This window comes from Eublepharis macularius, chromosome 1, assembly GCF_028583425.1.
Source record: "Eublepharis macularius isolate TG4126 chromosome 1, MPM_Emac_v1.0, whole genome shotgun sequence".
NCBI lineage: Eukaryota > Metazoa > Chordata > Lepidosauria > Squamata > Eublepharidae > Eublepharis > Eublepharis macularius.
Window position 1 is genome coordinate 150,991,224 of NC_072790.1, and position 26,354 is coordinate 151,017,577.

The 26,354-nt window shown below is 42.5% G+C and overlaps 1 protein-coding gene across 1 annotated transcript in view; it reads left to right on the forward strand.

Moving 5' to 3' along the window:
* ACTN2 (actinin alpha 2) overlaps positions 1-26,354 on the forward strand; it is a 100,075-nt gene that overhangs the window by 8,743 nt on the left and 64,978 nt on the right. Inside the window, exons 2-4 of the mRNA XM_054975153.1 lie at positions 13,553-13,667; positions 16,151-16,270; positions 23,918-24,004. Coding sequence (XP_054831128.1) covers positions 13,553-13,667; positions 16,151-16,270; positions 23,918-24,004 — 322 coding nt within the window. The remainder of the gene's footprint in view (positions 1-13,552; positions 13,668-16,150; positions 16,271-23,917; positions 24,005-26,354) is intronic.

Below are 26,354 nucleotides of genomic sequence, written 5' to 3' on the forward strand. Positions count from 1 at the left end.
ATTTGCAGGGAGCACCTCACTTGCCCTTGTATCCCTTTCCCCACACTATTTCCTCTTTTCAACCCCCTTACAACCCTCATATCCTCCACTTTCCCTGCTTCTTTTCTTCTTTCCACACACTCACCAACCTTTTATCTGCCCCCAACTTCATCTATATTTTTTTTATTTCATTTACAGTCCACCATCTCAAAGCAGCTTACATCATTCTCCTCTCCTCCATTTTATCCTCACAACAATCCTGCAAGGTAGGTTAGGCTCAGAGTGTGTAACTGGCCTGAGGTCACCACATGAGTTTCCACAGCAGAGTTAAAATTTGAACCTGGGTGCCCTGAATCCTAGTTTAAAACTAACCACTACACCACACTGGCTTTCATGTGGTGATGTTACCTGGATGGCTACACATGTCTGCACCCCTTCACTAATGACAGGACTCTGAGCACATATTAGAGTGCAGAGCGGCACCTACAGGGTTAACATAAAAACAGAAATCTCTTCCTATATACACTGGGGTCCCATCGAGGGCGTTATTCTCAGAACTAACAGTGGAAGTGGGATGGAAGGGAGTGAGAGCCCTGGACTCTCTGCCTCCCAGTGTCTAGACTAACACAGTGGGGAATTAACCAAACCAAAGCTTTCACAGTAGGGAATTAATGAGACAAAACACTCAAGGATCTTAAAGAGGCTTTACTATTACTAAATAGATGAACAATGGTAGAGCAATAAAAACACGTGTCAGAAAATACACTATAAACATTACAGAATAACACACTGAGGTGCTAGCTTTCACACTTCTCATACCATAAAGAGCAGCAAAGATGGACCCACACAATTAGGAACTGGAATGGTGTTTCACTACCAGCAGATCAATAAACAGTGGACTTGAAACGAGAGCACAAAACGTGAAGAACAGAATGTAAAACACAGTCAGTGGAATATTCACTTGCACACAGTCCATACCACAAGCAGTTATAGATCTAGGCCTGCTATTCACCAGAGATTGTAGTGATGTGTGAATCCCCTATGTGTGCTAGTGTATGTTTAAATGAGGAGGGTGGTAAAGAAAACTGGAACTCCAACAAGGTGGGTTGGACTTTTCCCAAAAAAAGGAAGAGGGGTCCCAAAAAGGAGGTAATGGGTAGAGAGGGAGCCAGCAGAAAAAGGGAATATGCAACTACAGAAAAGTTAAGTGGAGCCCAAAGAAAAAAACAAAAAGCAGGGGATACAAAGGAAAAGGAATGAAAGAGAGATAGGGAAAACAAATGGCAATCCAATGAAACACATTTCTGGAGTTACCTACACAAAATGCAAATTAAGCTGTTTACTATGAATACGTGGTACGTGCAAACTTTTAGATTGGCTCATGCTCTTTACTTCTGGCTATGATTAGGGAGCATGGTACTTGGCTGTGCAGTGGGAAACCAATGAGTAAGAAATTGCTTAATTTTGGGTGTCCAGGTACAGATAGGAATCTTTATTGTTGAGGTACATGACTTCCTTGATAAATATCCTTAACTATGTCCACTGTGGTCATGCTAACCTGTCTGGATCTGATATGAATGGTGGGGCAGATTCTGCTTCTGAGAAACCTTTCCATTCCTGATAAACTATCAGAACATCATGGAGAACCTTGTTGAAAGCTTTTTCTGAGATCCAGATGAACTACATTGACAGCATTCCCATGATCCAGTAAGCCTGTCACTCGATCATAAAAGAAGATGAGGTTGGTCTGGCCGGACCTGTTGGGGACAAATCCATGCTGAGTTCCCTGTATCACCATGTTATCCACCAGATGCTTGCAAACTGACGCCTTCAATATTTCTTCCAGTATTTTCTCTGGGGCAGAAGTCAGACTGACTGGCTTGTAGTTCCCAGGAACATCCTTATTCAGTTTCTTGAAGATTGGGATGACATTTGCTCTCTTCCAGTCTTCTGGCACATCACCTGTCCTCCAAGAGGCCTGGAAGATGATTGACAAACAGTATAATCCTAAGGACACTTACCTGCGAATAAGTTCCATTGAGTTGACTTGAGTAGGATTCTGAGTAGAGCTGTTTGGATTGCTCTCAAAGGGTCTGAAAGCTCGTTTGAAAGTTCTTTAAGAACTCTTGGGCATACACCATCTGGCCTAGGAGATTTGTACACATCCAGTACAGCTAGGTGCTTCTCCACAACTCTTCTGCCCATGTCAACCAGCAGCCTCAAAGACATGCTTTGCCCACTACCATCTCTAGGTGGGCCTGTTCTCTCCAGAGAGAAAACTGAGTCGAAGTAGGCATTGAGCCTTTCTGCCTTTTGTCTGTCCTCTGTCAGAGTTTCTCCATTTTCATCCAGCAATGGGTTATTGCCCCCTCCTCCTTCCATTTGTTCCTCATATATCTGAAGAATATATTTTTGTTGTGGCGAGTCTCTCGCACCCAGCTCATTCTGAGTTTTGGCCTCTGTGACAGCTACCCTACAATGCTTAGCTATCCCTAGATTCTCTTCTTTGGATGCATTTCCTTCCATTTCTTGAACATCTCTTTTCCTTCTTAGATCACAGAGCTCTCTGTTTATCCACACTGACTTCTTAGATCCCCTGCCACATTTCTGTCTTGCTGGGATGCTGATAGCTTGAGCCTTCAACAGCTCTTAAGAGAGCTAACCCTTCACTCGCTCCTTTCTCTTCCAGCATTCTTGTCCATTGAATAACTTTCATTGTCTCTGAGTGCTCTCTTGCTCATTCTGGCTTGTGGTTTTGATCTCTGAGTTTCATTCAGAACATATTCTGTTTTATTGTCCCCTCCACCAGTCTCTCCATCCCTTTGCAGGGCCTGAAGACTTTTGTTGATGAAATCCTCTCCTATTTTGATCTCTTGAAGAGTACCAATATGTTCAGGCTCTTCACTTTTTCTTCTAGCTTGAACTATCAGCTTGCACTTTTGACATATGAAGTCTATCTTGTCCTCTGAAAGGAAGATAAATATGGCATTCCCTTGGCAGGTAACTGGAAATGGTCCTTCAATAGCCATCGTCCTCTTTTTAAAAAAGTTTGCTTATGACTGCTGTACAAAATAGATTTCCCCCCTGGACTCTACTTTCTGTGAGAAACCCTAGCCCAAAACACCTGATCGAATGTCTCCTGAAAGCAAAAGTGATAGCACAATTAGGGGAGTCTATATGTTACAAAGTAGGGGGGTGGAACTTACAGGGTCCACAGGCTAAGAGCAGCAGGCCAAGAGCCCTTTGGCACTCACCCTTAGGCTTGTTCCAAAGGCTCACACCTCTGGCAAGGAGGAAGCCTTTAAATGTGAAAAGCCCACAGCCCCTGCCCCTGACAATAGCAGAAGGTGGGGCAGCAATCACTCCCAAGCAGACAAGCCCTCCTGAATTAGCTGTACTAGGGAGAGACAAGGAGAAAACCTCTTCCTTGCAAGCTAAGCTCACCACTCACTCTCAGGCCAAAACACCAGCTTCCTCTCAATCCCTGTTCTCTCTCTCTCTCTCTCTCTCTCTCTCTCTCTCTCTCTCTGTGTCACACAGAGAGACAGAGAGAGAGAGAGAGAGAGAGAGAGAGAGAGAGAGAGAGAGAGAGAGAAAACAGTCAATTTTTACCCTCGCAGTTTAGGAAAGGCAAGGGAAAACACTCACCTCTCCAGTAGCCCACTCCAGTGCTCCTCCCCCCGGACCAGATTGCATAGCTCTACTTTGTCTGTTCATGTCTCTAGTCTCCAGATTTAAGTATCCACAGATTTGACCAGGGCCGTTGTCACACGGGCTTCTATTTAGCACGAAAATGGCGCCATTTCCTGGCAAACACCCACCTTATTCCAACACTGATGCGATTTTCTCTCTTCTGCTTTGTGCTTGATAGTCGCAATATTTTGCGCCTCAGTGTGAATGCCTCACATAGATGTTTTTCGCCTCGCCACACCATAGGCCCACCCTTTTTTTCTCTCCTCAATCCCAGAATCCATTTCTCCCGCAACTCCCCCTTTTTTTTGTAATAATGTCCTTATATCGCTATAATGACATCACACAATGAAAATTTTCTGCTGAAGAAAACAAGTAAAAATGACTGAATTGCCATTAGAGAAAGGGCTATTTATATAATTTCAAAATTGGAAAAGTAAAAGGGTCAACCAATGTTCTGGCCACTCCATGGGCGGGAAAAAAGGGCAACCTATCAGTGTCATTCTGGGTTGGGCTACTGGCATGTTTATCTAATGTTATTCCGTTATAGCAGAATTAAACGCCAAAAACTTTTTTAGAAAAGGGGGGTAGGAGCTGCTTCTGCGCCCATTAGAGAGAACGGAACAGAGCGCTTAGGTGTGGACAGCTGGGAGCACGAAGAAACGCGAGGTGACCCAAAGAAACATTACTGTGCCGATATCAGCGATGACGCTATATGCTGTAAATTTAACGGAACAGATGCCCGTGTGATGACGGCCCAGGTTGAGAATTAGATATATTGATTTATGATTTTCACTAACTTTTGAGAAAACATTACACCCATTAATTCTACAGGGGAGGAGAGATATTTAAAACAAAAATAGTGTTCAGGATGTGTCAAATCAATATAATATTTCCTTTTATTTTTCTTGTCGGTTGTTTGTATGTATCTTTCTGCCACTTTTCTCATGCGGTAGTAGCTCTGTTTAAAGGCCAATATGGGATAAACAGCCATTCAAAGTGTTGGAAACAGTGCAGATCTGCATAGCTTGCCAAACTAAACACAGCCAGCCTCCGATTTTCTTGCCTACTAAAATAGGTGGGTTGTCAAGCACCTGGCAGTCCACAATACAAGGCTGCATTGGCCTTACTGGGTCACCAGTTATTTTTGCCTATGCTAGAACTGAGCAGAAGGGACATAAATCATACAGCATGCACTATTAAGTGAGCACTGCAGCTTTTAAAGAATAGTATTTTTTCCCACAAAATGGTTATTGATGCGTCTTCACCATTACGGATGTTAGGCCTACAAAGTCACAGGCTTCATACATGTAGCATTCCCTAGCATCACTGATTCTCTAGCTAGGTGAGTGAATAGAAATCACATTTTCTCTGCAACTGAAAGCTGTAGTTTGTCTTCAGGAAAGACAGCTGTCTCCTGAAACAAATGAGTAACAACAACCGTGCATTTGGTGTTCTGTAAAATAATCATCTAGAATTCCCTAACTTCCCTTATGACATTTATTGGTCCCTTAATGGATAGGATTGCCGTCAAAGGTATCTATTGCTTTAGGACTTTTAAAGACATACCTAGATATATTTAGTTCTTTTTAACTGAACTGTTGATATTGCTGTTCTTGCTTTTAATAATTGAAATCCCGTCAAACAGTTGCCATACAAATAGTGTTGGTTAGCTACATTCTTATGCTCAATTTCCTCCATAGACCCTTTCTTGCTCTGGTCTTCTATTTGAGACCTAGAACCCCATAAACCTAAAGTTTATTCAAGGTCTTATTGGTCATAGAATAATCCCTAACAATTCGATTAACAAGTGTCATATTTAGTTTTAACTGGCAGCTTGGGCAGCTAAGTGTAAAACTGAAAACTCCAGTTTTTCATGTGTCTATCTACACTACTGTTGACACATAGATTTTCAATTTCCATGTGGCATTTCATTGCCATATGATACCCCACTGTGTTCTCATGTGTTGAACAATGAAAAAAAGGGGAGGAGGATCGTATCTAATTAATGCAGTACTATTTCCAGTCTCAAGGGATTAGAGATTTGCAGAGTATTGTGCTATGTGACTGCAGCTTGATCTTCAAGACCTGAGCATATTTTGAATAGTTGCTTGTTGACTATTAATAGTACAGATTAGTCAGAGCCCGCAGTTTGTACTCTCAACAAATGGGAAGAATGAAGGCTCAAGAAAGAGGACTACATAACATGAAAGGCATTAGAGTTGGCTCTGTTCATTTGCTTCTCTGGGCTGCTTCAAAAGCACACATACCATACTCCCTGATGCTGTTTTCTCCATGAAGTGTTTGAGTGTGACTACTGCCCCGACACACAGGCGTATAGAGGTGTTCCACGTAACACAATCATATAGACAACTGCATGCCACTGAAAGCTGCTTAAAGCTTTGGAGTGATGTGTTAAGTACTGACTTGTTTCATAATCAGAAATGCATAATGAAAAGTAGATGCCACTGACATAGAGAGAAAAATCACAGCTGGAAATGTGGTAAATGTGTATCTCCTATGACCCTCAGAAATGACCATATGAAATGAATACAAAAGTCATCCTGACTTTCACGTCCTCAGAATTCTTCTTGAAAGCCATTGTTTAACACTCAGCAAGGGTGTCTAGCTTTATCGTTTAGCCTTAGGCTCAGTGACAAAAAAGCATTAGACAATACAGATAAAATATGAATTGTTTGTTTATTCCATGCTTTTCTCCCCAATGGGGGAATCAAAGTACCACCAGCACAACTGCTAGAAAAGAAAGATAAGGCAGCTTGCAAAAATGCTTTCTACAAACTTAGTCTAGCCTGGAAGATGGCTCCCTACCTCAACATGGCCAATCTGACCAGCTGGATCCATGCCATGGTAACATTGGGATTTGACTACTATAATGCACTGCACTGTAATGTAGATAGGTTCCCCCTCTATGTAAGGTTGCCAAGTCTGGGTTAAGAAATTCCTGGAGATTTGGATATGGAACCTTGGGGAGGGAAGGGACCCCAGTGAGATATAATACCATAGAGTCCACCCTCCAAAGCAAGCCGTTTTCTTCAAGAGAACTGATCTCTGTAGTCTGGAGATCAGTTGTAATTAGACATGGGCACGAACAGCATTACGAACAGAAAAAACCCACAAACAGCCTAATCTGCTGTTCTGGAATAAGCTGTTTGTGAGGCCCCATCCTAAATGAACAGGTGATCGTTAAAAGCCTTGTCCGTTGCCGTCAGCAGCCGTTCCACAAGCCAGACAGTCTGGCACCTGCTACAATCAATCCCCTTGGCAACTGGAGGCAAGGAGGGACTGAACTCTGTCTGAACTCCTTCTGGCTTTCCTTCTGGCTTTAACCCTTCAAAGCACTTCCGTCCCGTTTTTGCCACTGTGAAGAGAAAATGACATCAAATGGGGAGACCCATGGATCATGCCTTTCTTGGGGTGCAATCTCTCAGAAATGAGGGGTAGCTTCAGAGGACAGTGAGGACTATGTCCCCTGCAAATTTGGTGGGTATTGGACATTGGGAAGGTCAGTTTGTGGGGTGTTTAAAGGGCCCTGCTCCTTGCACGTGGCAGGAAAGGGCCCTTTAAACTATCAGCTGGCAGGCAGCAGGGGGGAATCCCTGCCTGCCAGCTGATAGTTTAAAGGGATCTTTAAAGGGCCAGGTAAGTGGGTTTGAGGGGGGCTAAGGGGGGGTTGGGGTGGGGGTGGGGTTCTGGCCCCCAAGAACAACGAACAAGTCCGGGAACAGTTCATGTTTGTCCATGTTCATTGTTTGTGGATGTCACCGAACGACGAGCAGGGTGTTCAGGGGTTTTTTTTTCCGTTTGTGCCCATGTCTAGTTGTAATTCTGACAGATTTCCAGGTCCCACCTGGGGGTTGGCAATCTGAGCTCTATGTTAACTCAGAGACTCCAGTTGGTGCGGAATGCTGCAGCTTGGTTATTATCAGGAGCTAGGGGGAGCATGAATATTGCTCCCATTCTGCCGTAACTCCATTGGCTACCTATCAGTTACTAAGCTCAATTCAAGGTATTGGCTATCACATACAAAGCTCTTACATAGCGTTGGTCCATCATATCTACAGGACTGCCTCTCTCCCTATGTTCCATCATGACAGCTTTGCCCATCTGAGCACAGCCTTTCACAGGTGTCGCCTTCTACATGGGCAAAATCAACAGCTGCCCGTACATGTGCATTCTCTGTGGAGGCCCCCAGTTTATGGTACGGCCTACCTGAAGCTCCCACTGTCCTGGCTTTTCTCAAACTATGCAAAGCTTAATTATTCAAGAGAACATTTTACTCAGATAATAGGGCTGTAATATACAGAAGCAGTCTTAAAGATACGTGTTAGTAAAGGGATAGGGATTATAGGCTTTATTACCATGTACTATCTGTTGCTGTAAGTATGATCCTACTAGGTAGTTCCTACGTTGTTTAATATGTCAGTCTTAGAATTGCTAATACTCTATTTCAGCATTTCTTCAACTCTGTGTTGGATTTCTGCTGGTTTTAAATCTTTGCTAATTTGCATTTATATACTCTATTACATTATTTATTGAAATGTTTTTAAATTGATTGTACTGACTCACAATGTGCAATCTGCCTTAAGTCTCAGCAAGAACAGAGGATTATAAATAATGTAAATAATAATAATAATAAATAAATAAATGATTATACCCTCCCTCCCAACATAACACTCCTCCCTCCCTCTTCCCTCCTCCCAACCGAACAAGTTAACTGAGAAAGTGTGAATGATTGAAAGCCACCCAGCCAGCTTCCATAGAAGAGGGGGGTTTGAACCCATGTCTCCCAAGATCCTAGTCCAACTAGTCCTATCTACTCTACTACCCTAACTCTGATTTTATTTGAGCTTTCTCTCTCTCTCTTAATTAACTAGGCTAAGGTTACTTTACATGTGCTGTCACATCCACAGTGGTTCTCCCTACCCTACAGTTTGGTGCAAGGGACTTCATGCACAAGTCTGAGGAACTGAGGTTGAGTTTATCAGCATAATCTGGGCTGACTGGAAAGGAGAAGCAGACAGAGCGTGGAGAGCCCCTGCATACAATCATACAGATAATTCTGTTTTCTACAGTCATTTCTGTAGAAACTACACAGCCTGAAGGTTGTGCTATATTTGTGCCATCATTCACGTATGAGAACTGTAATAAGGACTGTCTGGAGCACTGAATGGGGAAACCTTGCAAATATATTACACTAATAAATTGTGTTACTATACAACAACTGAAGCTCTTGAAGTTCATTATCAGCTGAAACTCTTGAAGATCAAGAGTCTTGAGCTTCGTTATCAGTTGAAGCTCATGACTATGCATCCACCTGGACTGAATCAAGACAAAGTCTTCTTGTCTCATAATTTCTCCACACCTTCTACCCCTCTGCATAACCCATCCTATTCAATCATGCCTGCCTTTGTCATTCACTGGCTATTGTCATTCGGCTTCTGTAATCACTCCACTCTTCAAGATATAAGGACAGATGGACTCACAATCTAGCTGTATATAAAGAAGTGAGCTGTGGCTCCTGAAAGCTTATACTCTACCACTAATTTTGTTAGTCTTAGAGGTGCTACTGGATTGTTTCTTTTTTATTAACAGTTTTATATAATTTAAAACAAACCTAAAAAACTACAATTCTACATATACTATCAAACAAAAATAAAACAACTAATCAACATACAAAAACAAACATAATACAAAAATAAAACAACAAAAACAATCTAAACTAAAAGGTTTCCAATTTTCTCCAAAACACATATTTGTATCATGTCAAATCTACACTTTTTCTCTAAGTAACGACTAACAGCTCTCTTTTTCCTAATGTCAAAATCCCTTAATCCAGAAATCCAGAAATCCAATCATTGTTATCTATTTCATATAAATAGTCTATGAACGGTTTCATTCATCAACGAATGAATTTATTGGCTTTTTTCTGATCAGTGAAGTAAGCTTTGCTATCTCATCCAGTTCCAGCATCTTTGTCAACCATTTGTGAGCGCAGCTATTGTAGCTGTTCAAAGAGAACTGAGACCGAGACGCAGGGGGGGGAAGAAGACCTGATCCTGACTGTAGTTTGTATCTTATAAGATCTACCAATCTAATAGCATATTAGAAAGTTTAACTTTAAATAATTGTATTATGAAGGGAATTCAATACTTGTAGTTGTAGTTTGTGTTCTTATGTTGTTTTTTCCCTCTCCCCTTGTTTCCTTTTTCCTTTTTCTGTTTGTAGTTTTGATGTTAGTAATTAGAAAATATTTTTAAAAAAATCTTTGTCAACCATTCCTCCATTGTAGGCAAAGTTGAATTCTTCTAGATTTGAGCGTATAATAGTTTTGCTGCTGTAAGCATATATAAAAAGAAAGTGTTGGCACTTTTTCCAATTGAAAGTCCATCATTCCCAATAAAAATGCCTCCAATTTCAAAGATTTTAATCTTTAAAATCGTCTGTATCAATAATTGTATTTGTTTCCATAAGGTTTTTGCTAACTTACAAGATCACCACATATGAAAGAATGATCTTTCATGTTTAGTACATTTCCAACATACATTTGATGTACCTTATACATTCTATCCAATTTCTCAGGAGTCCTATACCATCGATATATCATCTTATAAAAATTCTCCTTAAGACTTGAGACTCCTTAATGTAAATTTCAATTATTTTAACCACACATTTCCCCCTTGTTCCATTAATATATCATACTCAGTTTAATCATACATTATTGACTTGCTCTTCTTCTGTCTCCAGTTTCAACACAAGTTTATACATGTTTGCAATAACATGTTCATCATTTGTACATAATTCTGTCTCAAATTCAGTCTTAAACTAATCAAAGTCATATTGTCTCTTATTGGCTTTAAATCTTTCCACCATCTGCATACAAGTAAACCATTAACAGTATATCCCTCTGTTAAAAATTCCTCTCTTGATTTTAGTTTGACATCACCCTGTGAAAATACTATCATGTTCAAAAGGCTTATTATCTCCCTTCTAAGATACAGTTCTTGTAGAGATAGCCACATAGTTATTTTGGGGGCAGAATCTAGGTTTATATTTGTTCCAAATTCTCAACAAAGCATGCCTTACATAATGGTTATTAAAACCTGCATTAACCTTGGTTTTATCATACCACAAATAACTGTGCCATCCAAATCTTGTCATGCCCTTCTAGATTCAAATGTCTTCTTTCAACAAGATCCTCTCTTTCATCCAAACAAAACATCTTGCAGCAAAATATTTCAGATCGGGCATGCCCAGTCCCCTTCTTTCCTTGGCATCCTTCAGAACCTTAAATTTAACCCTCAGTTTTTTCCCTCGACATATAAATCTAGATATATCTGTGTGCCATTGTTTAAATGATGCCTCCATTGTAAAAACTGGAATTATCTGGAATAGAAATAGCATTCTAGGTAAAACATTCATTTTAATCATGGCTATTCTTCCCAAAAGTGACAATTGGATTTTCTCCCATCTTACTAAATCTCTTTTAATTTCATTCCAGGTCTTAATATAATTATTTTAATACAACATACAATTCATATTTGTCAAAACAATACCCAAATATTTTACTTTTTTCTCAATTTTATAACCTGTTATGTTTTCCAATTTCAACTGATCTTGAATTGTCATATTTTTGTTAATATTTTAGTCTGTTTGTTAACCTTAGGGCCTCCTACTGTACCAAATTCTTTCAGTTTAACCATCAACCTTTCAATTCTCTTAATAGGGTCATCCAAAAGTATCTTCTCATTGTATTTACTGAGGGACACTTAACTGGGCAAGATTAGCAGATCCAGTTTCTTCAAAGAATTCCAGTTTTGAAACTTCATTTGGACAATGTAATAATATTTATGAACAATAGATAAAGAATAATAAGAAAGTTGCTAACTGCAGAGCAGTGTGATGAACACTGGAGATTAACTTCCACATATTTACCACCACTAGATTGCAGATTTTGACTGTAAACTTATGGCCCGGTTTTCATGAACCCTGTTGTCTAGGTTAGTATTCTATGAATAATTTTGTCCTTGTTTAATTCCAAGAAACAGATAGTAGAAAGTAAAGGTATAATAACTTCTTCAAGTCTTGAATAATGTAGGATAAGGTAGTCATTGCAAAGCCCAAGGATCTTGGATAGGCCATTTACAAAATCTTCTGTACCCAGCCAGGTTAGCCAGAGGAGTGCATTCTGTGATCATTCAATTCATAATATCCCATAAGCAGAGAATATGAGGAATTATGTAGTACGATGCCAGAGATACATCAAGATAAGCAGGCATTACTATTATTTTACTGTTATTCGGGGACAGGCTAGCACTTAGGATGGCCCAGGAACAAGCCCAGTTGAGTGGCTCCTATAGTGCTACAAGCCAGAGCTTCAGAGGCCATTCTAGGGTTGCCAACCTCCAAGTGGGACCTGGAGATCTCCTGGAATTATAACCATTTTCTGGACAAAAGAGATCGGTTCCCTTAGAGAAAATGGCTGCTTTGGAAGGTGAACTGTATGGCATTATACCCCACTGTGGTCCCTCCTCCCAAATCGCACCTTCCCCAGGCTATACTCTTGCAACATTCACAGAGCTACTGGAGCTTGTCTCTGGTTGCTGCTCATTACCAGTGGCTCTCCAATGTAGCAGCCTGCCAAGAATGTTCCCTGTATGTTGTGGCTAGTCCACCCCTGTTATTGTGTCAATGCTAATGTAATATTTTGTACCACTGGATGTCTCTTGAGCTAATGTAATTGTTGTATTTGAATGATAAATAAATCTAGTTTGTTCTTAGGCTGTATCACAAATTTTAATTATTCAGGAAAAAACTTGTACTTGAACCCACTGAAATCCTAGGATTTATCCTATTGGTGCAAAATATCATGTTGGAACTAGCCTATGCTTTAAAAAGTGGAACAACATTTTAAAAATATTTTCTACTGTCCCCAGCATTCTATCTCTTTAGATACATGTAACCACTAATCACACATACAGAGATTGCTCTTTTTATTTAGAAGACTGCAGCTCCTTAAAGTCCTCATAGATCCAACATCCTCCATATTTTAATTATAGCAGCCTGTATCCAAACAGTGCACAGACTGTGACATTTTCCTGTGTTCATTTCTGCAGTCCCATTTGATCCTAGAAAGTCATTCCCGGGGTTGCTGACCTGAGCAAAGGAATAGCCATGAGAGTCAGGGGGTTGCAAGAGGAACAAGAGGACAATATCACTCCTCCTCCCTCTTCCACAAGAGCAGCTCCACTGAGATAGAGATTTCATCCTTTTGTGTCTCTTCCCCCCACTTCCCCCCATCCACATAGTTGTTCCTCCGTGCAGGCCCCATAACGCCAGGGGATCAGTAGAGGTAGCAGTATGAGGGAAACCTCTGTGTCCCTTCTGTGCATAGATGGTTGGATACAAGTCACTTTTTCCTTTTAATATTCATAGCTAAGTCTTGTGACACTTTTTTTAATATGGTGGTTGTACTTACCACTTGATAGCCTGTTCTTTCCAAACTCCCATCATATAATTTATCTGACGAGAGCCATTTCAACATGTTTCTATAGTGTATTTCCTAACAGGAGAAGCAAATAACAAATTATATTGTGTGGGGATGTTTCAAGGTATACTATGGTCACATGGGTGAAGTGGATGGCTTAAGAAATATTCACATTCTAGAAATGTTCAGTCTGACCATTCAGTAAATACAAACTAGATTTGTTTTGTATTTGCTAAGTAGATAGCTGAAGCATTTCTCAAATTTTAATATGTTAATGTCTGTTCACTGCAAAATTGATTAAAATCAGGCCCATTTCTCAGTTAAACTATAATAACCATTTACTATCCTTTCTAACACTTTAAATAATTGTCATTACAGACATTTACAGCCTGGTGCAACTCCCATCTACGGAAAGCAGGGACACAGATTGAGAATATTGAAGAGGATTTCAGGAACGGCCTTAAGTTGATGCTGCTTTTGGAAGTCATTTCAGGTATGTTTAAATAACAACAACAGCAGCATTTGATTTACATACCGCCCTTCAGGACAACTTAATGCCCACTCAGAGCAGTTTAGAAAGTATGTCATTATTATCCCCACAACAATAATCACCCTGAGAGGTGGGTGGGGCTGAGAGAGCTCCTAGAAGCTGTGACTGATCCAAAGTCACCCAGCTGGCTTCAAGTGGAGGAGTGGGGAATCAAACCCCATTCTCCAGATTAGAGTCCCGCGCTCTTAACCACTACACCAAACTGGCTCCCATCATATAGTTTATCTGATAAGAGCCATTTCAACAAGTTTCTATAGCGTATTTCCTAACAGGAGAAGCAAATAACAAATTATATTGTGTGGGGATGTTTCAAGGTATACTATGGTCACATCGGTGAAGTGAACGGCTAAGGAAATATTCACATTCTAGAAATGTGAATGTAAATGTCATCTCTTCATCACAACGTATTTCTAACACTCATCATAACTTTACAGTACATACTAAACATTGTTGCAGAACCTATTTAAAACTGAATGAGGCTAAGAAAAACCATATTGTTCCCAACAATAGGTTGTACCAGTATACATAAATAAATATTTTATTAATGTAAACCCTTTCATGAGACATGAATATAAAATATGGCTGCCTGAATGTACTTCCTTGTAAATACTTCTGGCAGGGAGGAAATGGTGCCCCCCAACAAAAAGAAAGATAAAGGAATGAAAAATAAGAAGGAAAGCCTTAATTGCCTTGCAACATTAGGGTTTTGATATATTTTGTTTTTTCTGTTTCGATTTTTTTCTTTGTGACTTTTGCCCAGCAACATGTTGGTAATTAATTGCAGACACAAAGCTTGGGTATAAAATTGGGCCACTTTATTAATTTCAACATAAACTGTCAATACGGCAAGGGATCTAACTAACTAGTGGTACAGGTCAAGCCCTGGGGTCACCTATGACCTCCGCCTTGACCTGTCTGGGCAAGCCCCCACTGCTGCAGGGGTGAGCCATACAATGCATGGCTGGTATCCAGCTGGCCAGGCAAATGGTTCCCCCTCCAAGCCTGCAGCACCTTGCCATACAGCAGAAGTCCCCTGTACTTGTACAGGAGAGCCACGTGGCAGTCTGCCCTTGCAACTGGTTGCCGTGGAGCCCACTAGTCACACCTGACAGACCCCAATTCCCCACCAATGGGTATGTGCCAAGGGGGTCACTGTCCCGCTCATTTTCCCATCCTAACCTGCCAGTGGCCAAAATATTTACAGCTCCACTGTACCAATTACTAGGACTCCATCCTGCAGTACAAGGTAGGCAAAAACACCTCTCCTTATGCCAACTGGAAGAGGAGAAAAAATTCCTACCTGGCTCTGATAAACAGCAACCGGCTAATCCTGCACTGCTATAGGGAGGGTGGGTGGTCTGAGCAACAAAGACAACTGTGTGCTGGGGAAGGGCAGAGCAGGCAAATATGCCTTTAGCTCCACCCATTCAGCAAAGCCCTCAGATGCCTAGGAAATGCCCAACTGCCTTTCCTTCTTCTGGGGCTGCAAATGCGGCCCCTGTCCAAGCTGCGGTGCTGCTGTCCAGGTGGGCCGAATTAAGGGGCAACCTAATGCACACTTAGGAGCAAGCAGAATTGAATTTACTTAGACTAATTTCTGCTTAAAAATGTATTGGAATGCAACCAATCATATTTTTTGATGTTAAACAAATTCAAATTTGGTAAAAGGAGACTGTAAATTAAGTATAGTTATGATCTGGAATAATGCAACGAACATTGTATATTAGATTTAATTTCCCCTTCAACCCACCACTGCATCTCTGCCATCGTTACTGATACATAGCAATCCTTCAAAACCTATGTGCATTTAACCATACACAGCTCACTCATAAATCAATTTTGGCTGCTTTTGACTAGGTTGCTTTTGAACTCCTTAGTGATTCCTTTTCTCTAATTAGCTGCAAATTGAACTGAAAGTAGGGTTCCACTCAACACTCAATATATTTTCCATAAAAATACAATAATGCCTATTACAACATTTGAACTGAGTAAATTAATGATGGCAATTCTAAACTAAACCGCCCATCTTTCATAAGTCAAAAAGAATGTAACGTATATTTTGGTTACTTGTTCTTGAAAACTGGATTCAAATTAGAGCAAGTGCAAAGAAGACCATTACAATATTCCACAAAATGTTAAAATGCTAACAAAAAATAAAGCTAGAAGATGAGTATACAACTCATGGACATATTTTGGAGAGATATAACAATTTAATTTAAAGTTCTGCTACTGCATACTCAAAAAGAAAGTCACTTGTACATTTTTATTTCTTTTCAGGCATGGGTTCTGAAGTGAATAGAAACCTGTAAGGATTGATATTTAGTTTTAGATAGCATTAAACATTGCCCCTCCATCAGTCTAGCCCCTGGGGAGCCTGCAGTCAGATGTCAGAATGAATAAATCCATTCAATTTGTTTTTTCTACAGGGGAAAGACTACCAAAACCAGATAGAGGAAAAATGCGCTTCCATAAAATTGCAAATGTCAACAAAGCCCTGGATTTTATAGCCAGCAAAGGCGTCAAACTTGTCTCAATTGGTGCAGAAGGTACTTGGTGTGTGTGTGTGGAAACAGTAAAGCTTGGCTTTCAGCCATGAAGACAGGGCTTTTGAGAATCTGTTTAAGTGATATATTACAGATATATTAGAGGTTTGATTGGGTTGAATATGCCAGTGAGATCTGTTAGGAACATTCAGTTCAGGTTCTGTTTTCTCTCAAACTGTCACCACTCCATATCAGAATGACTATTTTATCTTTTAACAGCCAGTTAATTCCCTGTAAATTTAAAATATTTCTTGCCTTGAAAACCCTATGGGGTCCGACTCCCCATAAGTATGCTGTAACTTGATGGCACTTTATACGCACATTCACATAAAGGTCCATATCTGAGACTGGACCGTCTCCTGGACTTACCCAGGTGCAGCAGGTAGCCGTGACTTTGGCTGCAGTTGAGCCAAATTGGCCTGGCTATCAGGCAAACATACAGGTGTGGGATGTCAGGGAAGGCTGTTGGACACATGTGCAATTAGGTTTGGTCCATATAAGGGGTCAAATGACAGGTCAGTGAGGAGATCTTCACCAGGCTGTGGAGGAGAGATTTGGGAAGAGAAGTGGTCTTTACCAGCCCCAGGGTCTTAGCTGAAACCTTGAAGGCAGACAGGGAGGACCAAGCAGTTGTGTATTCCCTGGTTTTCCACCGTACTTACTACAATTTTTTTAAAGCTAGATGACAGCCCAAGAAGCACAGAAACTGGAATTAAAATATAGGTCATCTGATTCTCATCTTGCTTTGGTATTTATTTGTGACTAGCTTTATCATCAGACAATTCTGAACTACTAGATATTGGAGATAGGCACTGATCTATGTTCCAGATGAGCATTACACCTCTGACCTAGATGCCATTTCACTGTGCTCTGCCTGAACTCACTTGGACCTACAGCAGGTTCTCACCTGCATCTTCAGTGACTGTTTTTCACCTTAATTCTGTCTCAATATGAATGAGATCTAAATGATAGGTTGCTACTTTATCTGGTTACTAGCAACATAGCCCGTTGTGGGGAAAAATACAACGGGCTCTAGAAAGGGGAGGGCAGGCAGGCATTCACTCCTTCTCCATCACTGATTATGGCTGGTGAAGGACGGGGTGGGGGGTGGGCATTGTCATCTGTTCCACACCTGATCTGCCTGATCTCGGGCATGTGAAGGGGTAGTGGGCTACCTGTTCCATGCCTGATACATGCCAAGTAAAGGGGGGCATTGCCTCCTGTTCTGCACCTATGGCTGGGTGAAGGGAGGAAGGCATTGTCGCCTGTTCCGAGCATGATCCCAACTGGGTGAAGGGGGGGGTGGGCATTGCCACCTTCTCCCTGCTGGGTGAAGAGAGGAACAGGCATTGCCACCTGCTCCACACCTGATTCTGACAGGTGAAGGTGGGCGGTGAGCTTTACTACCTGCTCTGCTCCTGATCCCAGCTGGTTGAAGGGGGTGTGGGCATTGCCACCTGCTCTGTTCCTGATTCCTGCAGGTTGGGGGCGGGCAGGCATTTCTGCATGCTTGGCTCTTGATTCCAGCTGGGTGAAGACAGGGGGGGCATTGCCACCTGCTCAGTAGCTTCTTCCAGTAGGTTGAAGAGGGTGGGCATTGCCACCTTTTCCACTCCTTTTCCCAGCTGGGAAAGAAGGGAAGAAGGGCATTGCCTTCTGCTCTGTGCCTGATCCCAGCCAGGTGAAGGCGCGAGGTGGGCATTGCCACCTGCTCCACTCCTGATCCCAAATGGGTGATGGTGGGGGGTGAGCATTGTCACCTTCTCCACCACAAATACCAGCCAGGTTAAGACAGGGAAGGGCATTGCCACCTGCTCCACTCCTAATATGAGCTGGGTTAAGTTGGGGGATGGGCATTGCCACCTTCTCCGCTCCTAATACCAGCTGGGTTAAGTCGGGAGGTGGCACCTCCTCCATTCCTGATCCCAGTCGGGTGAAGGACGGCGGGCATTGCCATCTGATCTGCTCCTGATCCCAGCTGGGTGAAGGGAGTGGGTATTGTCACCTGTTCTGCTCCAGATCTCTGCTGGGTTCAGGTGGGGGGTGGGTGGGCAGTGCCACCTGCTCCACTCCAAATACCTGCTGGGTTAAGGCAATGGGTGGGCATTGCCACCTGCTCTGCTTCTGATCACAGCTGGATGAAAGGGGGTGTGTGCATTGCCAAGTGCTCCGCTACTAATACCTGCTGGGTTAAGGTTGGGGGTGGCATTGCCACCTGCTCCGCTCCTAATACCATCTGGGTTAAGGTGTGTGTGGGGGGTGGGCATTGCCATCTGTTCCGCTCCTAATACCAGCTGGGTTAAGGTGGGCGGTAGGCATTGCCACCTGCTCCGCCACTAACACCAGCTGTGTTAAGGCAGGGGAGGGCATTACCACCTGCTCCACTCCTAATACCAGCTGGGTTAAGGTGTGGGGCAGGCATTGCCATCTGCTCCACTCCTAATACCAGATGGGTTAAGGCAGGATGCACGCATTGCCACTTGGTCTGCTCCTAATACCAGCTGGGTTAGGATGGGGGCAGGCATTGCCACCTGCTCCGCTACTGATACCAGCTAGTTTAAGGCAGGGAGAGGGCACTGACACCTGCTCCGCTTCTAATACCTGCTGGGTTAAGATGGAGAGAGGGCATTGCCACCTGCTTTGCTCCTAATACCAACTTGGTTGATGTGGGTGGTGGGCATTGCCACCTGCTCAGCTCCTAATACCAGCTGTGTTAAGGTAGAGGTGGCATTGCCATATGATCTGCTAATACCAGCTGGGTGAAGGCAGGGGGTGGGCAATGCCACCTGCTCCACTCCTAATATCTGCTGGGTTAAGTTGGGTGATGGGCATTGCCACCTGCCTCACTTCTAATACCAGCTGGGTGAAGGTGGGAGGTGGGCATTGCCACCTGCTCCCAGCCTGCTCCCAGCCTGGGCTTCCCACCATGGCATGTTTTCTGCAGGGACATGGTGCCTTGCCTAGGCTTCCCTCCATCTATGCAAAACAAGGGAATCTGCCCGGATAGTAAGGAACCACAACAAACAAACAATTCCGGGAATATGTATATAACTATCAATTTTTATATTTTTATATGGTGCAAAAGTGCAAAGTGCAAAATATGGTGCATAAATATATACAATAGTAATAAATATACAATAAATACAATAAAATTCTGATCTCTCTGTCTCAACACGCAATAAATATAATAAATATAATAAAGATACAAAATGCCAATGGTTATGAAATATATTTTCCAAGGAAGCAATGTCCATAGGCTAATTAAGTTGAAAATGTAGTATTAAACCCTAATTACTATGGGTTTAATACTAGATTGGACGTATACAGACTCATTAGACTTATTAAACTTAGAAAGTTCTTTGTCAACCTCCCCGATAGGGCACAGGATATTGACAGGCTTATCAGACCCAGATCTACCTTTTGTCCATCGGTCTCTGATGCCTCCATTGATTGTTTTGAGAGAGTGGTGCTGCGAGATATTGAGGACTTGGAGAGAGAGAGGAGATTCCGGAGGTTTAATTTGGACCGCGAGGAATGGCAAGCACTTAATTCCTTAAAAAATGACCACACAATAGTCATTAAGTCGGCTGATAAAGGCGGGGGTATTGTTATTCTAGATACTGCTCACTACATTCAGGAGGCGACTCGACAACTCTCGGTTGCCACTGATTACAAGAAAATCGCCACTAACCCATTACCTCAAATCAAGAGGGTCATCAAAGTGGTCCTTGATGAGGGTCTAGGCCAATTTGAAATAAATAATAAGACACACAAGGGGTTGCAGAATAAGAATCCCGTGTTTTATTTGCTCCCGAAAATACACAAAGGTGGCATTCCGCCTCCGGGGAGACCAATCATTTCGGGGAGCAATTCGGTCCTGGAACCCCTCTCACAGTTTTTAGATAACTTTTTACAGCCACTCGTTGTGGAAACGGCGGCTTACCTACGAGACACCATGCACCTTATTTCTTTATTAGAGGAATTGGAGCTACCTAGCTCAGCCTACTTGTTGACTCTTGATGTAGCTTCCCTGTATACATCTATTCCCCATGAGGGGGCCAGAGCAGAATAAGAATCCCGTGTTTTATTTGCTCCCGAAAATACACAAAGGTGGCATTCCGCCTCCGGGGAGACCAATCATTTCGGGGAGCAATTCGGTCCTGGAACCCCTCTCACAGTTTTTAGATAACTTTTTACAGCCACTCGTTGTGGAAACGGCGGCTTACCTACGAGACACCATGCACCTTATTTCTTTATTAGAGGAATTGGAGCTACCTAGCTCAGCCTACTTGTTGACTCTTGATGTAGCTTCCCTGTATACATCTATTCCCCATGAGGGGGCCAGAGCCGTGGTACAAACAGCACTGCTTACTAGGACACAGCAGAGCCCCTCTACTCCTTTCCTTCTAAACATTTTGGATATTATACTTGAACGTAATTACTTCAAGTTCAATGGGGAATTTTATTACCAGACAAAGGGGGTAGCGATGGGGTGCGCGGCGGCCCCCAGCATCGCCAATTTATTTATGTCACAACTAGAAAAGGATTACATACTGAATGATACCAATAATCCTTTCAAGGCGACCATTAGGTTTTACCGCCGATATATTGATGACATCATAGCCATTATGGAAAACCAGGAGAGTGCAGAACAGTTTGGTCAATGGATCAACACGATCAGTATGGACATTAAATTTACTTGGCAGGGGAATGGTCAATGTATCAACTATTTGGACGTGACTATTTACAAGTGTAGTGAGAGGAGACTAGGAGTGCGCCCCTTTAAGAAAAAAACGGATAGGTGCTCATACCTTCATTATTCATCGTTTCATCCACAGCGACTAAAATATAATATTCCCATTAGTCAATACCTTAGATTGAAACGGAATTCATCACAGGATGTGGATTTCAGGGACAGTGGCACCAAATTAGGAAAGGCGCTGGCTAGCAGGGGATACCCTTCGGCTGCCATTGATTCGGCCAGGAACCGGGCATTGAGGACATCGCGTGTACAATTACTGGTTCCCAAAGTTAAGGAAGGGAATACACATTTAAAATGGGCTATTGATTACATCACCCTAGCCACCCCCATCTGCAGAATTGTCCGACAGCATTGGCACCTTGTTGATAATATTCCCGGGTGCAAGATGTGTCCAAAGATCGGTCTCCGTAGAACTCGCAACCTTAAGGATATACTCACTCGCTCTGAATTCAAACAGCAAAATTTACCACATAGCTCCGCTAACCGAGCGTCGAGGGGACACTTCCCCTGCGGGGAATGTAACGTCTGTGCCCTGATGACAAAGTTTGAAGACCTGTTCCCTGAACGCCGTGACGTTCCAGGTGGATTTAGTACATGTCGGACATCTAATGTGATATATGCGATCCGCTGCGGGTGCCCTTTAATTTATGTTGGCAGCACGACACGTCCTCTTAAAATTAGAGTGCAGGAACATATATCTAGAATCCGTAATCAGGTAAGAGAGGCACCATTAGTCCAACATTTCTTGAGTTTTCAGCATAACCCTAGAGACCTTAGGGTAACAGTGGTTGATATGATTCAGGAGGGGGTTCAGGATGGCCCCAGGAAACTGTTGCAACTAGAGTCTAGGTGGATCTTTAAAATACGGAGTTTGGCACCAGGAGGTCTCAATAGTGAAGTGGATTACTCATGCTTTTTGGGTTAGTGGATGCCCGGCGTTGCACTACCCATTGGGGGTTATAGACTGTATTGCCTTGCTGAGGGTGCATTCTACATTACTTGTCTCTTTAAAACCGGAAAGGGATCTAAGTGGTGTTGAGGTTTGTGCTGTTATGTAATTGTTGCTTGTTTCATTGTAATTTGGCCAATCATCCAATTATTGCTTTGGGATTAAGAGAGTCCTCTCCTATGTATGATTTCTGTCTGTCAATTCATGCTTTTTGAAATTGAATCAGAATGGCATAAGCAGCAGCACTGGAGCTACCGGTGAAGTGGGGGCTGGTGAGTAGATGGAATGTGTATACAGAGTTCTCTATGTTTGGTGAGTTAGCAATTGACTATGTTTTACTCTTGTTCACAGTCCATAGTTATTGTGCCCATGAAGAAGTATGTTATACGAAACGGGAATTGTATAAATATGCACACATAATCCCGTCGGCACTTGTGGACTTATTTGCAGTTTGGACTGGAACTCCCCACCTTATGCCTCCCGCACATCTGCATTGGAGCTCTATTTGAGGAAATCTGCATGCTGCTACATTTTCAACTTAATTAGCCTATGGACATTGCTTCCTTGGAAAATATATTTCATAACCATTGGCATTTTGTATCTTTATTATATTTATTATATTTATTGCGTGTTGAGACAGAGAGATCAGAATTTTATTGTATTTATTGTATATTTATTACTATTGTATATATTTATGCACCATATTTTGCACTTTGCACTTTTGCACCATATAAAAATATAAAAATTGATAGTTATATACATATTCCCGGAATTGTTTGTTTGTTAGGCTTCCCTCCATGGCAGCACCCTCTGGTGGTGCACCAGGGTATAAAGTGAGTTGTCTGAAATACGCCTACTCAATTATATAGTAAAATAAACAAGAACTGATCCAAGTTAATATGGGGAAAGAGGGACTGAAGTACCAATTAGTGGGCTGGTAACACAGAATGGTGTGGTTCAGATGTCAAGAACAAATTGGAGTTTGTTTGTAACGGGCATGAATTTGGTCAGTTGTCAGGCTTGTGTGCTCCCTCCCTCTTTGACAGGCAAGTCATTCCAAGATTGAAAATGGAAGTCTTCAACTAACTTCAATTTGTCATGCTATCAAATAGGCATAACTCAAGAGGGAATGCTGTGACAAAATAGGAATGAAAAAGCACCTTTCAAATCAAGGCAAAGAGATGGCCCTTCAGCTTGTTTAGAACCAGCATTAGATGGGACCACAATGACCAGTTAATAGGATTTGTTCATATTTGCTTCATTTGCCAAATCTTATTTATTTAATTGGACTTTATGTTCATCTTAAATGTGTTCATTTTCATTTTGTTCACTGTGGCTGTTTTCACACAGCTGTTAATGCCTCCAGGAAATTGTGCAAAACTTGAGGCATGACACTGTCTTCATAGCTCAATTTCCCATTTAATGGCACAATGACGTCAGAAATTGCACCATTAAATGGGAAATTGCGCTATGAATATGCTGTCATGCCCTGTGTTTCCCGCAATTTCCTAGAGGTTTTAGCCATGTGATAATGGCCTGGGTTTAGTTTCTTTTCTATATATGCAACTATTTTCAGAAGACAAGTATTGCTGTGAAAGTGGTAAAATAACTATAGTATTAATTAAAATCAACCATTTAATATGGGGTAGATAAAGAGACAACTTCCAGCTCAAGAGTATGACACTAGGGGATAGATCCCCAAGGGTCCAAGCCTGACTTACTTCCAAGTAGACCTACTTAGAGTTGCTCCCCAACAGAGGCAATTGCTGTGTCCTTCAAAAAGTGTGAATGGACTCTGAATACAAAAAGCAGTGATTTATGGATTTGCTGAAAAATTAAACAAGTATGAATAAAATGACCAAACTGAAAGTATAGCAGGCATGTACAATGTGATCACAGTGAATTGTCTAAAATATCAAATCTCTTTCATTTCACTTAGAAATTGTTGACGGCAATGTGAAAATGACCCTAGGTATGATTTGGACGATCATCCTTCGCTTTGCTATTCAAGACATTTCAGTAGAAGGTAAGAAATTGCTTCACAAGACTGTTAGAGTTTTTTCAAGGTGCATTGACCAGAGCTGACAGTTTGTTTAAACAAATTATGGCTTTATTGATAACATTGAATAATGATGTGTTACTTGCTGATGGAGCAGCCAGACAGCTCATAAATAAGTGTTTAGGCGTAGAGATGGGCACGAACCAGAATACGAACCAAAAAACCTACAAACCAGCCCAGTTCATGGTTCGTGAACCAGTGGTTTGTGGAAGCTCGTTTCCACGAACTTCCATGAACTAGTCTACTGGTTCGTTTGGTTCAGCAATGCCCCTTTCTGTGGTGCTGCAAAGCAGCAGAGAAAGGAGCATTTAAACCCGCAGATTTGCTGCTTGTCAGGGAGATCCCTGACAAGCAGCTGATCATTTAAGCAGTGGGGCTTGGTTGCCCAGCCAGGAGTTCCCGGCTGGCCAGCCAGGCTCCGCTGTTTAAATGGCCATTTCCCCACTGCTCTGAGCGGCGGGGAAATGGCCACCACTCGGAGCGCTCCGGGAGTTCCCAGCCAGCCAGCCAGCCAAGCCGCGCTGTTTAAATGGACATTTCCCCACCACTCTGAGTGGTGGGAAAATGGCCATTTAAACAGCGGGGCTTGGCTGGCCAGCCAGGAACTCCTGGCTGGCCAGCCAAGCCCCACCTACAGTTTAAATGGCCATTTCCCCGCTGCTGGGAGCGGCCGTTTAAACAGCCCCGCTATTTATATGATCAGCTGCTTCTCAGGGATCTCCCCGACAAGCAGCTGATCCGGGGGTTTAAATGCCTCTTTCCCTGCCGCTGCTAAGCATTTAAACCCCACAAACCGGTTCAGTTCATGGGTGTTTGTGGTTCCTGGTTTGTGAAAACACCACGAACCACACAGTTCAATTTTTTTGTGGTTCGTGCCCATGTTTATTTAGGAGTCCTGGCTCTCTGCATTTGCTAGCTTGCTTTCTTTTTAGTCTTCCTTCCTTGGATTAGAGATAGTTGGTATAATATTTACAGAGTGTTGGACTAGGAATAGAGAGATCCATCTTCCCATCTTCCCTTTCCAATGAAGCTAAAATGACTTGGGGTAATTACTCTCTCATTATATGTTTGGCCACAAGTCAACTCACTTTCTCCACAGCTGTAGGGAACTTACCCAAGTGCTCCAGGGCCCTATTTGTATTGGGACCATTGTGTTAGGGAGGAGGAATTCCAGCCTTTCTCCACATCCTGTTTTCTACACCCAAAATGGCTCTGCAACAAGGCAAGTAATGCTCCCTCAGAGTCTTTCTCCCCTGTGCTATGGTCTTGATCTGAATTGGGCTCTGCAGTGCTTGGATAAGTATGTCCTGGGAGCTGCTATAGGGGTGCAGGGAAAGCGAGCTAGGTCAGCGGAACCCAAACCAAACTTGTGTCTGGAGCCTATTGTACCTCACAACACTGTTGAGTTGGCAGAGCTAGTGGCAAGAGGCAGAAGGGAATGATTTTGACATGTTCCCCCTCCCCAATGCAAACTCCCCCACCTGTGCAGCTATTACTCCATGCAGGCCCTTCCAGCCTGGGAATAAACTTTCAATTGGTTGGAAATGATTGCTGGAGGTGTGGGAGAGCCAGGAAGATCAGGATTCCTTGCAGAGACCTTGCAAGGTTCTTGTCTGGATCAAACCCATTGTGAGGTAAGATGAAGGTAGAGAAAATAATGTATGTCCTCATGAACTCCTTGGTGGAAGGGTGGGATAAAAAGGTAGTGCATCAATTTCCTCCACACACACACACACACACACACACACACACACACACACACACACACACACGTCATAATTTCCCTGTACAAAGTGAACTTCAAAAAAAAAATTTAAGCAAAGTCCCTCATATGCTGTCTTTCCATGGTTTGGAGTTTTCAGTATAATCACACTATCTCCTTCCTGCATTCTGAACAGGCAGTAAACAAGATGAATATTTGGTTGTGATTGATTCTTTGAATCTGTTATGCTGTTTGTCTTTCACTGCTCGCTGGCTCTTCATAGTTTAGAAGTTTTGCAGTAGGATGAAGTGGTGAGCTGAGATCTCTGTACATACTGGAAACATGTCACAATATACTTCAAACTTTGTGTTGGCTTTTCAGAACCACGTCATGTCATTCAGAATGGAAACTATCAATAGACTGGGGAATCATAGGGAATATCTAGATAGAGGTGTCCGGGGTCTGCGTCCCAGCCCCCAGACTTGCCAGGAGGGAGCAGTGGGAGGCAACCGCGAGGCAGTGGCCCTACCACCCCAGCCAGCAACCAGGTCCAGAACCTGCCCACTCCAGGGGGAAGGAGCGAAAGGCCAAAGCCTCAGAGGGCTGGAGGGAGCA